This window comes from Cololabis saira, chromosome 2 (assembly GCF_033807715.1).
Source record: "Cololabis saira isolate AMF1-May2022 chromosome 2, fColSai1.1, whole genome shotgun sequence".
In the NCBI taxonomy this organism is placed as follows: domain Eukaryota; kingdom Metazoa; phylum Chordata; class Actinopteri; order Beloniformes; family Belonidae; genus Cololabis; species Cololabis saira.
In genome coordinates this window covers 32161012-32176152 of record NC_084588.1, presented here as the reverse complement: position 1 = coordinate 32176152, position 15141 = coordinate 32161012, and the positions used below count along the sequence as shown (strand labels likewise).

General features: G+C 38.4%; 1 protein-coding gene and 1 long non-coding RNA gene across 2 annotated transcripts in view; one reads left to right on the top strand and one right to left on the bottom strand.

Annotated features, from left to right (window-relative positions):
- Positions 1 to 1380: 1380 nt before the first annotated feature.
- LOC133462365 (uncharacterized) lies at positions 1381 to 10573 on the bottom strand. Its single transcript, XR_009784250.1, has 3 exons — positions 10452 to 10573; positions 2240 to 2314; positions 1381 to 1949 (listed from the first exon to the last, which is right to left on the bottom strand). It is a non-coding gene; the product is annotated as an uncharacterized LOC133462365 (long non-coding RNA).
- mindy2 (MINDY lysine 48 deubiquitinase 2) overlaps positions 9913 to 15141 on the top strand; it is a 24815-nt gene continuing 19586 nt past the window's right edge. Inside the window, exons 1-2 of the mRNA XM_061743560.1 lie at positions 9913 to 10903; positions 13903 to 13960. Of these exons, the coding sequence (XP_061599544.1) occupies positions 10001 to 10903; positions 13903 to 13960 (961 nt within the window). The 5' untranslated portion in view covers positions 9913 to 10000. The remainder of the gene's footprint in view (positions 10904 to 13902; positions 13961 to 15141) is intronic.

Here is a 15141-nt window from a genome sequence, read left to right as displayed (position 1 = left end):
ACACACACACACACACACACACACACACACACACACACACACACACACACACACACACACACACACACACACAAATACACACACACACACACACACACACACACACACACACACACACACACACACACACACACACACACACAGGTTCGCCTCCCTTCCGGTGTGTTTGGCCAAGAGTCTCAGAGAGCACGGACACACCCATCCAAGGCTGAGAGAAGTTTAAAAACAATGTATCTCCTCTCGAAACCATCAAAAATATAAAAATTTCACACAAAGCAAGAAAACCCCAGCGGAGGAAATGTCTGCTGACAGTTTGATAACAAGCACGGTCTATTTTTAATGTTGCATCAGTTTGAAAATTGTTTACTTCCGCAAACCACGACTTTCGGGTTTAAAGAGGTTTGTTGAACGAGAATATTTCTAGTTTTAGTAAGAAGGTTGTATAAAGAGAAACTGGAAACTGATGTTATTATGATTCAAATATGTTTATTGGTTTTCCAATTAAATTTACATTAGAACTTGGTACCCCAAACAAATAAAATAAGTGAAAATAAATGCAAAATAATGAAAATAACACCGCAGCACTACATACAAAAACAAATACAATGTATGCATATGGTATGGCATGTAAATACAATGTAATATATAAAATACATATCCAAAATGAAATGTAACAAAATAATCTATACACATACACACACACACATATATATATATATATATATATATATATATATATATATATATATATATATATATATATATATATATATATATATATATATATATATATATTCGTTCGTTAGTTCGTTTTTTATTTCGAACATGTATAAAAAAAACAAGAAGAAAAGATAAGATTATATGTCTGTATTTACTTTTTATATTATACCCTAATTTGTATAAATATATATCATTTTTACAAAAATAACCTGTTTAATACCAGATGTAAGCTCTATCATAAATATAATATAACTCTGATATAAATATAATATAACTATGATATAAATATAATATAACTATGATATAAATATAATACATATATCTAAGTATATAAACATCCAAAGACAACATGACAAAATAGCAGAACACACACAGCTGGTGATCTTTAAACACAGTCTTCACTTTTATACCTCAAATAAACTATGTCTTTGTATTTCTTCTTAAATTGTTTTATGTTTGTACATTCTTTTAACTCCAAATTCAAATCATTCCACAGTTTAATTCCACAAACTTAAAAAAAAATAAAATATATATATATATACATACATACACACATACACATACAGTATACACACATACATATATATATATATATATATATATATATATATATATATATATATATATATATATATATATATATATATATATATAGTCATATTTGGAAAGTCATATTTCTTGATAGCAGTGAACAAATAAAGCACATAGCTTTGAACTCAAGGACTAAATTGACAGCAATAGCAATCAATCAATCAATCTTTATTCATTATAGTGTCAAATCACAACAGAGGTCATGTCATGACTAGGGGTAGGACGAGACTAACGGGAAGAACCCTTAGTTAAAACCAGACTCGGGGTGGGCGCTACCTCTACTGGTTGGGTGGAGGGGGGAGAGAGAGCGAAAGAGAAAGAGAGACAGAGAGATAAGGACAAATAGGGACAATAATAACAAAATATCCTGACAAATACTCTAAATAGAAACATATTACAGACAACAGCAGTATTAGAGCTGGAGCTCATTTGTATTAGAGGTGACTCACTCATTATGAAACCATAAATAGTAGAGAATTGAGAAAAAAAAAGATGATCTATAGCTATGTGAAAATGACATGCATTACAGGTCTGAATAGATATGCATTGTCATATATGTGTATGTGCACAAGTATGTATGTATTGCCCTACTTCCTTGTCCGCAGCCAGCCAGCTTTACTCCTCACCAAATTCGCGACCTGCAAGAAACAGCAAACAGAACTTGTACTCAGTATCTGTATACTGACAAGTATATGTAGCCAAGTAGCCTTTTTGTGACGTTGTGACACCAAATGTATCTGTCATGAAGGATGACTTAAAAGTCTCAAAAGAGCCCTAAGGCCTACCTGCATAACTGCTCATTGAACTTAAAAGATATGCAGATGTTTGAAATTAAAATCATCAATATGAAAATCTTCAACCAGGAAATAATCAAGATAAAACCTTTTGTTTCAATCTCAGACTAAAACAAGCTGCATAATAAACTCACAAAGTCAAGACGAAGGTCTCAGATATGATGGATGACTCAAGCACCATAGAAGAACTTCTAGCAAGTCAGGAAAACCTGTTTGACAGGAGATGATGGTAGTAGAATAAAGATACACAATTGTCATTTTATCACACATATAGTATGTTTCTTCACATAAACCTTTAAACATACACATACTGCATTCCTCTCTGCTTTCTCTCTGGAGGAGATAAAGCAGGTCCTCAAAAGGGGACAGAGGGAAAACAACTCCTTAGGCTCTCATATACAGTATAGGGTGGTCAACCTTAAAGAGAAATGGAAACATTATTAAGTCTCTCATCATCACAAATCAAGTATGAATTCATATAACATTATAAGACATATTCAACAAATCAAAGACGTCTCAGTAGCCAAAAAGTGGTGAAGTGGAGGCATTAAGAGAGCAAATCCTCGAAAATGGACAGAGGGGGGAAAAACTCCTCAGGCTCTCACATGTCAAGTGGTCAACCTGAGAGGGACATGGATACATTATTAAGTCTTTAAAAATAAAAATAAAGACAATGTTTTTCCTCTGTCCTGCACCTAGAGTTACTTTTTTTTTTGGATGTGCGTTTCTTTTAAAACTTTTTAAAATGATTAATTATTCGGGGTCGGGCGGCTACACTTGTCAAATGTCACATGTCAAAATTTCTCTTCAAAATAAGACAGAAATGGTTGCCAAACTTTATAATATCTGTGTGTATCGCCTTGGGCAGTGTACTTCAGTTGTTCCAAGGCACTTCAAGAATACAACTCAACTCATTCTAGATTCATCCAATTCATACAAAGACAATTAAAAACGGAAGGGGGAAAGGAATAAACCAATAGATTGCTCCTAAACATTTCTCCCAAAAACAATTTCCTGTCTTGAACAAATACCAAGTGACTGTGTAAATAAAAAAAAATCCTTTAACAGGTAGAAATTGTGGTAATGTGCACTATGGACAAATTAATATTCAAGATCTTTCCGAAAGATACTGAGTAGTGTGCTCTGGATCAAAAAACAAAAAGGTCCCTCTGAACTCTCACCAGGAAGAGGTCCAAAGGCTGGAGACTGCAATGTATGGGGATTTGCCAGTGCCATTGGCAAAAGTAGTTCATGCTTCTGTGATGGTAGACTTAATGTAGAAAAACATATAGAGATTAGGTCAACACAACCTGCTTTTAAGACGACAACTTTCCAAGATAGATCCAAGGCTGTGTCTGGCTTTTTAGAGGCCTTTTCCAAGGGTCTTTTGGGGGGCCTCATTTTGTAAAACTCCACTGTGAAGGGGGCATTAAAACAAATATATGTGGGGATTACACCACATATGTGGTGATATTTGTGATTACACAAAGAAAACAGGCTTGAGTTGTGAATTCAGAGTTCAAATTGAAGTTGAGCCAAACAAAATAAACCTACCTAGTTAACATACATTTTGCTGACAATAGCCTGGCTAGCATGGCTTTGAAGAAAACAAATGAGGGGTAAAATTATAAGAGGTAAAGCAACATTTTTGCTGTTATAAAGTCACAAATATGTAAGAAAAAAAGAAAAACTAAAAAATTCCTGCTTTCATAAATCTACAAATTTGAATATTCAAATCTGCAATTCTGATGGCATAAATTTACAAATGTTTGATGAAATTCTGAAAGAAAAATTGATACAAAAACCCTGTCAGATCATAACACAGAAGGTGCATGTTTAAGGTGTAACTTAAATGCTTCACAGTAAAATACTTAAATACGCTTATCAAGTTGGCTTCAAAGGAAAACAGGTCATTTTAATTCATCCAAACACTGCTTATTGAGGCTTGCCTTGCAGCTTGGGAACCACCTAGTGGCTATGGGGGCTCTATGCACCCATATCGTGGAGTCCACAAACACCAGTTCTGGGGACATCCATGCATTTTTCGACAAGACAATGCAAATCCTTACAAAAGGCATAACTGAGGAAGAACATGCTATGGGTACTTGACTGGCTTGAATGCAGCCCTGACCCATCCTTAAAAGGAAATGTGTGAGGATTTTTTAAATGAAAAATATCATAATGTTGTCCCCATACTATTGGAAATGTGTTAATATATATTTGCAGGATAAGACAAAAATAAAATAAAATAAACCAGAATGCTTTATAAGTTAAACGAAAAGGAATGAAAACATAACAAAATGGTGTTAGGATTTTATGAAATTGTTAAAAGTATGAGGGTTTCTTTCTGTAAGATTGTACACTGATGGTTGCTCTCAGCGCAGAACCACCTCCTCTTTTTCTGACCAGACTGATTAGCTGAGGTCTTCTTTAGGTGAGGACGGTGAAGAGGAACAGATGTTTAAGATTGATGGGTCTCCTCCTGTTTTTCTCTGGGTTTTGGTTGTCGTAGATCTTTGCCGGGTCGGCACGTCGGATTTGATATAGACAACAGAAAAAATATGGTTGAAAGTGTGACATGTTTAAGTTTCTTTCACTGCAGTTGGCCTCCCAGATAAGGTTCAACAGATAAGGTTCAACATCTGATCCTATAACGTACAAATCACCTCCCTTTTTCAGTATAAATATGACTGGATTGATGACCACAGTGTGCATTTTTTCCTACCTATGTGGTTTGAGAAAAGTGTACCTCTGGCTTGAAAATATTGTGCATGATATAAGAAAAGCTTGTATTAACATTTGATTCTGTTCACTGGTTTTCTCATGGTGCACCAGACAAACGAACACGAGATCTTTCAGTGGTAAGCTTTGCATTCTCAGTTTTATTTGGATTCTGTTGTAGGCCTGAAATACACGGAATTGAAATGGACAAAACGCACAACATATCTTTGGCTCATACTGCAAAGATAGTGGTATTGAAGAAAAGGTGGCGGGGGGGGGGGGGGGTATAATTCAAAGTTATTGTAATCGTCACTGTTTTTTTTTTATTTCCAATGTACTCTTTTCATATCAACCTTAGTTTCATTTTGTTTTGATTATTTTATCAATTTTCCCCTGATATTCACATGGATGGCTTTTTTATTATCAAAATATGTGTCTGATTAGCAGTGGCTTGTTCGGAGGTCTGACTGCTCCTCTTACATTTCATCTCTGTCAGTACCTACTGTACCTATAGGTGTGGTTAATAAAAGAAAACAGAACTGTCTTTATATTTTCCTGGTGACTGTTATCATCTTGAACAAACAAGCATTCACATTCAGACCTACAGACAATGTAGACTTACCAATCTACCTTAAAATGCATTTGAAATGTAGAGGGAACTGCGACTATATGGTGAAAACCCACACAGACATGGTTATAATATAGAAAACTCCAGACAAAATTTGGCAGAGAACTTTGTTGCTGTGAGGCAACAGAGCACCAAAGCACTGTGCTGCTTTTTAAAAAACTTTGGACTACTTTTATAAACCACAAATGTCATGTTCCTCCACTTTTCTCTTTAGAATGATGTCAGTGTATTCAAACTTTACATGAAACTGCGGTCCCTTTTTAGTATCATCAGCACTGCAATTCATTTGGGCTCACAAGACGCTCATTTACCCGGCAGCTTAGTTTAATGGCACATATCAGTAAACGGGGACGCTTAAATTTTGTTGTTGTTTTTTTTTTCATGATGGACCCAGTCATTTATGCTGCCACGGCTTCAGTCAGTACAAATATAATCACATATATTGACACAAATAAACATGCTGATATCTGTAAGTTTAGCAACTGCCCAGAGAAGGGAACATGGTGTAGGAACATATTAAACTTCCTTTAGACCTGAGGTCTGCTCAAACTGTCAGCTCCTTTAAATCAGGGTTAAAAACATTACTGTTTACTGAAGTAAATACTTACCTGCTGTACTCTCCTGCCCTTACTTTTCAACAACTTGTGCTTTTTATTATTTTACCTCTTTTCTTATCATTTTATTTGTTATTTACTGTTTAATTGTGTGTTGCTGCTTTTATTGTTCTAGTAAAGCACTTTGAATTATCTTGTGTTGAATTGTGCTATACAAATAAACTTGTCTTGCCTAAATGTGTTTTGATTTTACTAGATCGGTTACTATATGTGGCCCTGCGATAGACTGGCGACCTGTCCAGGGTGAACCCCTGCCTCTTGCTTGTAATGACCTGGGATAGGCTCCAGCAGACCCGCGTGACCCTGCAAAGGATAAAGCAGGTATAGATAATGTTACCTGTAACCCCTTCAAATGAAGCATTGGCATGTGGTCTAGTGTTTCCCAACCCTGGTCCTCGAGTCCCACCCCACCCCCCCTCCTGATGACCTCATCGGATTGCCTTTTCGGATTGCCGATAGCCTTCACCTTTCCTGGCGTGGTGATTTTTTTTAGCCCCTTTTTTTGAGTGAAACGATTTTTTAACTATTTGACTCGAACCTGAATTGAATTAGATGCATATTTTTAAATGCCATGAACACATGGGACACAAATTAACTTAAAAATGTATAAATTAATATAAAACAATAGAAAGAAAGCAGAACATCCATTCTGTAATAGTGCACATTTTTAGTGCAATAACAAAAGTGCAAACAGCCATGACTCTAGGCTACAGTTGTAGTAAAACAAAAAAAAAATAACTTATGAACTCAACAGCTCAATGCCATTCACCATTGGCATTTTATTACTATTTTTTGACTCTCACAGTAATACGGGACAAAGTGCGTCCCTTTTCAGCTCCATACGGGAAGCATACTTTAGTTTATAAATACGGGGCGATTGATTCCGTTTTTCAAGGGATGGTTGGCAACCCTACTGTGTCATCAACAGAGTTGTGCGGACCTTGGTGACAAGCTAATGAGGACCATTAATTAGAATCAGGTGTGTTGGTGCAGGAAAACATCTAAAACATGCAAGACAGGGGGGTCCCGAGGATCAGGGTTGAAGACCACTGGTCTAGTTCACCTGGTTATGCGAAGAAACACACCGTTAGTAGTTAATGTTATATATATATATATATATATATATATATATATATACACCAACCAAATTCTGCAGTGTCTGTACAGCCGCCCGGATGAGCCATCCAGTCTGATGTGGCTTCTACGAGCCGTTCAGATTCTGCGCCCGTCGTTACGACGGGAGCGATTTACAGAGGTTGGCCTCCGACGCGTGAAACCACGGCCACAACTAACTCTGCCGGGCGGAGCTTCCGCCAATATTTTTGTAGCGGTGTATCGTGTCATTCAGGCAGCCAATCAGCACAGTGCCTCATTATCATAGCCTCCCCGCCCACTCAGAATCCTAAATAGAAAAGGAGGTTAGAGAATAGGAAGATAAACGGTGCGTCCGAAATGCCATACTAAACAGTATATACTAAAAAGTATACTTAAGTTCGGCACACTTTTGAGTAAATATCAGTAGTATGCATTAATTCGGACGTACTATTAAGAGCGCACACGTCACTTCCTGCCGTAGGGAGGAAGTGACGTGTCACAGCAGCAGTAGCAGCACCGCTCCGCTATTTCCCTTTTATCCTGGCCGAAACAAGATGACATTATATAATATTATTATGTACAAATATTATAATATTAAAGGAGCATGAGGCTCCTTTTAAGAAATTAGACTCTCTAGCGCCACCCTTCACCACGACGGCCGTCGGGGGTACTGCAGCCAACAGCGAAGCCGGCATGGGAGAACGGGGAGAACGTGCATGCAGCGTCATGCGATGTCACATCCGCCGCCCAGCGCGGGAAGTTTGGAGTCCGAATTGCAGCACATTTTGCAGCACACAGCCTGTTCAAGGCAACGGAGAGATACACTAGAGGGCTCATTCTTTTTGGTTTGGAACGCTTCATCTGACATTATTACTAGAAAACTTAAAACGTATACTAATTTTTTTCATAAATCCTGCCTCAATCCTGCCTCATGCTCCTTTAATATTATATAATCATATTGTTATACTTAATATTATACTCTTAACATATACGTATCACTTAGCAACCAAACACCGCAGCATTGCATTGTGGGAAGTTTCTGCTCGGCTAGTGTCCATCACGCACTGATCACGCACTGAAGGCTGATTTATGGTTCCGCGTTACACCAACGCAGAATGGTGCGCGTCGCCGCGTCCCCTACGACGTAGGCTACACCGTAGGCTACGGCGTAGGCTACGGCGTAGGCTACGGCGTACCCTACGGCGTAGCCCTGGCTCCAGAGCATGCACGGCACCGCCACCCGCACCGGCGCTCTCCGCCCTCGCCAGGATGGAGACGCCTCCATCCCCACGGACCCCCATACTGGGGAGGTGGTATTTTTGGCTGCGTTTTCTCGTTTTCTGCGCCATTCTTCAGCAAACGTGACTCGAGTGTGTGAAGTTTTCCAGCAAGATTTTCGACGTGACGAGTGCGCGCATGGGACGGAGGGGGGCGTGGGCGGGACTTAAAATGAAGGTATCTGATTGGTTCTTTCCCCCCTGCCAATCCTCTGGTCCTCTGACCAATCCATGCCACTCGGTGCGCAAAAAACAGGATTAAAGCTGTCAGAGAGGTCAGATTTTTTTCTTTCCTTTTTCTGAACACATTATTCACTGGTTTCTTTTTTTTTTTTTTTTTTTTTTTTTTAAGATTTTTTTGGGCTCTAGTGGCCCTTTATTCAAGCTGCAGATATGAAAGGGGAAGAGAGAGAGAGATCGGGGATGACATGCAGCAAAGGTGCGCAAGCCGGGATTCGAACCTGCGACCGCTGCAGGAGGACTGTAGCCTCAGTATATGAGCCGCTGCTTAACCCACTGCGCCACCGAGCGGCCCTATTCACTGGTTTCTCTCAGGATGGAAGGACCATTTCACCCAGTAAAACAATAAATGTTTTTGAATACGATTACAGACTATACCTTTAACTGGTAGCTTCACCGCACACAAGTAATCAGTAATCACCCTGTGAAGGCCACAGTTGAAATGACCCGTACGTGTAAGCAGTGGCGCCACCAGGGGGTGGCCTGGGGTGGCAACGGCCCCCCCTACAAATCTGCTGACCCCCCCACTGGCCTCAATAAAAAAAAAAAAAACCCTTGCCGGTCACATAAATTCTATCGTCAGTTATGCGTTTCATCCCAAATCATTTGGGCAAAATGCATATCAGTAAGCATTCCTTTAAGTATTTCTGAGCCTAATAATAAAAAAATAAATTATATATATATATATATATATATATATATATATATATATATATATATATATATATATATATATATATATAAAATATATAATTTATTTACAATTTTTTGTATATATATATATATATATATATATATATATATATATATATATATATATATCAAAAAATTATATAATATATATATATATATATATATATATATATATATATATATATATATATATATATATATATATATATATATATATATATATATATATAGATGATGTATATTATATATTAAGAATGCATTTATATGCTTTAGGTTTTTACCAACATGGTATTAACTATCAATATATATGCAGACAAGTTAGAAAGTAAAAAAAAAAAAAGGGTATATTAAAGTCCTGTAATGATATCTTTTAGTTTTGGTGTCCACCCCATGAATTTAAATTTAAGTCTGGCCACCCCTATGAAAACTTCTTGGAGGCGCCCCTGCGTGTAAGAGCTCAGATTTCCCGAGTTCCCCTGAACGCAGCACCGCCCGGCTGTTCCCCCCCACCGCCCCTCGCGAGCAGTCCTCTCTGATGACATCACTCGCAGAGTTGTCATGGCGTCTTTGGGACCGAAGCTACCCTTGCAATTTAGCTAAAATCTGTCGACCGCTTTTATATCAAAAATGGAGAAAAATGCAAACTTGCATCGAGACGCTGACGGGAGCTCCTTGTGCGCCACGATTGCGGGGCAAATGGGCGATGCAGCGCCCGTGGGTGGAGTGAGAGGAACAGCCGACAAATGCAGGAGCAGTGAGGCTGCGCTCACTACTTTGGGCAGCGTTAGTTGTGATGTCAGCACCGCCAATGTGAGCAGTGTAAGCAATGCTGTCTGCAGCTCCGAAGTTATCCAAGTACTCCCCGTCCCGGAGGATGGGAGGAGAGACGGGAGCGGGTCGTGGTCCGGGGAGCGGGTCAGTAACGGGATGGTGCACGGCTCGGTGCAGGGTGGCGCCTCAAAGTTAGTAAACACCAACCCCGCCGGCCCCTGCAAGGACAGCCCCGGGGGGAAAAAACCCGAGCTCTCCACTTGTGGGGAAAGTGAGCCAACTAAAGTTGCCAAACCCGCCCATGTACCTGCAGAGGTGGAGGTGGAGGTGGAGGTGGAGGTGGAGGTCCAGTCCAGAGATCACACCTTATTATCGGCCAGCGGGAGCGACCCCGACCCCAGCCTCAGCATCGAGTCTCTGGAGTCCTTCTCCAACCTCAACTCCTGCCCCAGCTCCGACCCCAACAGCGAGGGCTTGGAGGACCGGGGGCCGGCCGGGGGGCTGCAGGGGGACCGGGGGCCGGCCGGGGGGCTGCAGGGGGACCGGGGGCCGGCCGGGGGGCTGGCCGCGGCCCTGGCCCTGCAGGAGCAGGGAGCCGACGGCACCAAGACCTGCAGCAGCAAGGACCGGGCCGGCCAGTCCTTGTACCACATCAAGTGGATCAAGTGGAGGGAGGAGAACACACCCATCATCACGCAGAACGAGAACGGACCATGTCCGTTACTGGCCATCATGAATGTCCTGCTGCTGGCATGGAAGGTAACATGACCTCAGGGGAACAGCAATGTTTGACACAACAGCAATAAGAATACATGGCAGATGTATGTCTGTTTTAGGAGTAAAACTGTGGAACTTATAAGAGAACGACCTTAAACTAGCAAATTCAATAAAAGCATACAAGATATTATTCAAAGCAAAGGTAATGGACACATATAGAAACACAATAAGCAAACAAAGAAGAATGCACACATGCATGAGATGAAATGACAACTTAAATTGGTTTTGTCGGTTTCCTTACCATCTTTTCACTTTCTGTTTTCAGAGCTATCATTATTATTGCTATTATTATTATTATTATTATTATTATTATTATTACTACTATTATTATTATTATCATCATCATCATCATTATTGTTATTATTATTATTATCATTATTATTGCTATTATTATTATTATTATTATTACTACTTCTATTAGTATTATCATCATCGTCATCATCATTATTATTATTATTATTATTATTACTATTATTATTATTATTTTGTGTAGACCTATGATACTTAATTTGTTCTTTTTGTATATTCTATTCAGTTAAAAGGTGGGCAAGATAAGCTTTATGCTTCAAGCCCAAATCTTTTCGGTCAAATAATCACAATGTTGACCAGGGAAAAACCTGTGTTATCTTGTTTGTTGATTTTTGTTTGTGATTGACCAAAATAGATATTAACTAACTAACTAACTAAAAGGTAAATGCTCCGAGATGGAGATACATACGGACCATGTCCGTTACTGGCCATCATGAATGTCCTGCTGCTGGCATGGAAGGTAACATGACCTCAGGGCAGGGGCGAAAATCCTGTTTCATAGTTGGGGGGGGGGACAATAAACAGTAAAATTTTAGAGAATAAATCCAGGGGGGGACAAGGAATAAAAGTTTTAGTCTTCCTTTAATACAGCATTTTGACATTTTCAACTCTATCTCGCAAACAGGCAGAAGACCTTTCTTAGAGTAATACAAAACAATGGTATTAGGTGGAAGGTGGCAATAATACAGCACATCTGACATAATACACTGCAAAAACCCAAAATCTTAACAAGAATATTTGTCTTATTTCTAGTTAAAATGTCTCATTTTTAGTTAAAAAAAATCTCATTACACTTAAAAGAAGACTCATCACTGGAAAAAAACAACAATTTTCACCTGTTTCAAGTAGATTTTCACTTAAAATAAGTAGAAAAATCTGCCAGTGGAACAATATTGTTTTGCTTATAAGATTAATCTTGGCGCACTGGCAGATTTTTCTACTTATTTCAAGTGAAAATTTACTTGAAACAGGTGAAAATTGTCAAATAACAAGTTATTTTTCTGGTGATGACTCTTGTTTTAAGTGTAATGAGAATTTACTGTTTATTATTATTTTCGATTTCGGTTTCGGCCACAATTTTTCATTTTGGTGCATCACTACTAAATACTACTGCATTGTTCCAAAATTATTAATTCTGTCTCAAATTATTCTAGGGGGGGACAGCTTTACTAATGGGGGGGACTTGTCCCCCCTATCCCCCCCGGGATTTTCGCCCCTGCCTCAGGGGAACAGCAATGTTTGACACAACAGCAATAAGAACAAATACAAAGGGCAGATGTATGTCTGTTTTAGGAGTAAAACTGTGGAACTCATTAGATAACGACCTTAAACTAGCAAATTCAATAAAAGCATACAAGATATTATTCAAAGCAAAGGTAATGGACACATATATAGAAACACAATAAGCAAACAAAGAAGAATGCACACATGCATGAGATAAAATGACAACTTAAATTGGTTTTGTCGGTTTCCTTAGCAGCTTTTCACTTTCTGTTTTCAGAGCTATCATTATTATTATCATTATTATTGCTATTATTATTACTACTATTATTATTATTATCATAATCATCATTATAATTGTTATTATTATTATTATTATTATTATTACTATTATTATTATTATTATTATTTTGTGTAGACTTATGATACTTTATTTGTTCTTTTTGTATATTCTATTCAGTTAAAGCAGCACAATGTAACTTTCAGCTTTTGTTGAGTTTGGCGGCTCCTTTGGACAAAAGCGGTAGTGCTTTACCAGTAGTGTGGAAGGGTTCCTACCATGCACCTCAAAGTTACATAGTGCCAGTGAAGGTGATACAGACCCCTCAGACCATGACAGAGGTGTCATTAAACCTGTTGGAAGTTGATGTACCATCACAATGACTCTGGAAATATTATATTAGGGTGGAAAAGTTACATTGTGCTGTTTTAAAAGGTGGGCAAGATAAGCTTTATGCTTCATGCTCAGACCTTTTCGGTCAAATAATCACAATGTTGACCAGGGAAAAACCTGTGTTATCTTGTTTGTTGATTTTTGTTTGTGATTGACCGAAATAAATATTAACTAACTAACTAACTAAAAGGTAAATGCTCAGAGATGGAGATACAAACCTGATTCTGATTTCATGCAACACTATCGAAATGTTTTGAGACTTCATTTAACAAGATTAATCTATCGGCATCTCACAGAAATGTTTGTATATAAGTCTCAGTTTTAGAATAAGAAAATACTTTATTTCAATAACAGCTCTACACATAATGAACACTGATATAAGTGGTTCTGCAATTAAATGTAGCAGGAGTCCCACTTATACATATTTATACTTATACAGACCTCCCAATATTCAAATCCCATCTCAAAACTCACCTTTACAGAACTGCTTTTAATGTGTGATTAATGTGCCGTGTCATGTAGTGTCCTCATGTACTGTCCTGTGTCATGTAATTGTCCTATGTGTACTGCTTTTATGATTTTTATACTATTGTAAAGTGTCTTTGAGTGTACTGCTTTTATGATTTATACTAATGTAAAGCGTCTTTGAGTACCTAGAAAAGCGCTATATAAATAAAATGTATTATTATTACTATTATTATTATATTTAGACTGTTCTTCTGTTGCTGCTGATTAGGTGACACATTAATGAACCGATTGCTTTGCATATTTCTTGCAGGTTAAAATGCCACCTATGATGGAAATCATAACTGCTGAGCAACTGATGGAGTATCTTGGTGAGTGTTTGCAGCTCTTTCACAATCACAATCAGAATCATGTTTATTTGGTCAAGTCAGTTCAAACAAGACAGGGAATTTGACTCCGGTTATTTTCGCCCACTGTACAGTAAATAAACAAATAACAGCTCTTATTAACATATATACAATTTAAAAAATAAAAAAAAAGGTAAAGGTGCAGCAGTATGAGGTAGTCATGGTTATTGAAAGGTGCATTGTTACAGCATATGATTGTGGTTATTATTATTATTATTATTACCACTGTATTATTATTATTATTGCACAGTGATTGATTACTCTGAGACTCTATGAGTGATGAGCAGCTTGGGGGAAGAAACTGTGTCTGGAGGAGTGGGTTGGCACCACGTCACTGCCTGGGGGAGAAAATGTAATATTTATTCTATGATGCCATGTTACCTCATTGAAACTGGACCTCCTCTGCTTAAGGCACAGTTGGCACAATAATATTCTGTTTCCTTTAGGAGAAGAAATGAACAATATAGCTCACCACAGTATGTTGACCCGCTTGTATATGAACTTGAGGTGTAAAATGAATCCATGCTTGGATTCATAATTGAGTATCAGGCCTCTGATGTTTAGTAAGTTTCTGACATCCTGGATAACATTCTTATATTTCATGTCCTCTCCAGTGAGTGGAATTCCCCATAAGCCAGCCAAGTGCTGCTGCAAAGGAAATGGGAGCCATCTCTTCTCTCTGGTTGTGTCCTGCCCTTTGTAACTAAAATCATCCTTCAGTACCAAAATATATTTGCAGTCGTTCCTCTGAGGTTCAGCTGCTGGCGTTACATTTCTGCTCCGTCAGTTCCCCTCAGTAGCCATAGGAATGTTTAGACTAATAATAACATGGATAATAGGGCTATAGGTTTAATTTTATGGCAGATTTTAAACGTGCTTGTTTGTGTTGTTTGGTTAACATGGCCAGCCAAGGGTGATGAGGCTCAGAAGTGGTATTTAAGTGGCCGCTGGTCATCAGTCAGCAGCTCAGTGGTATGTAATGTATTGCTGGCAAGCCAGATGCATAGAAGGAGACAGATACGGATATTGAGTGGGGACCACTTCACTGATAGTAGATATCGCTGGGCTGGGGGAAATGGTCTTCATTTGTACAGCGCTTTTTTTAGTCTGGAGCTCCAAGTGCTGCACTTTACAATCCACTTTCA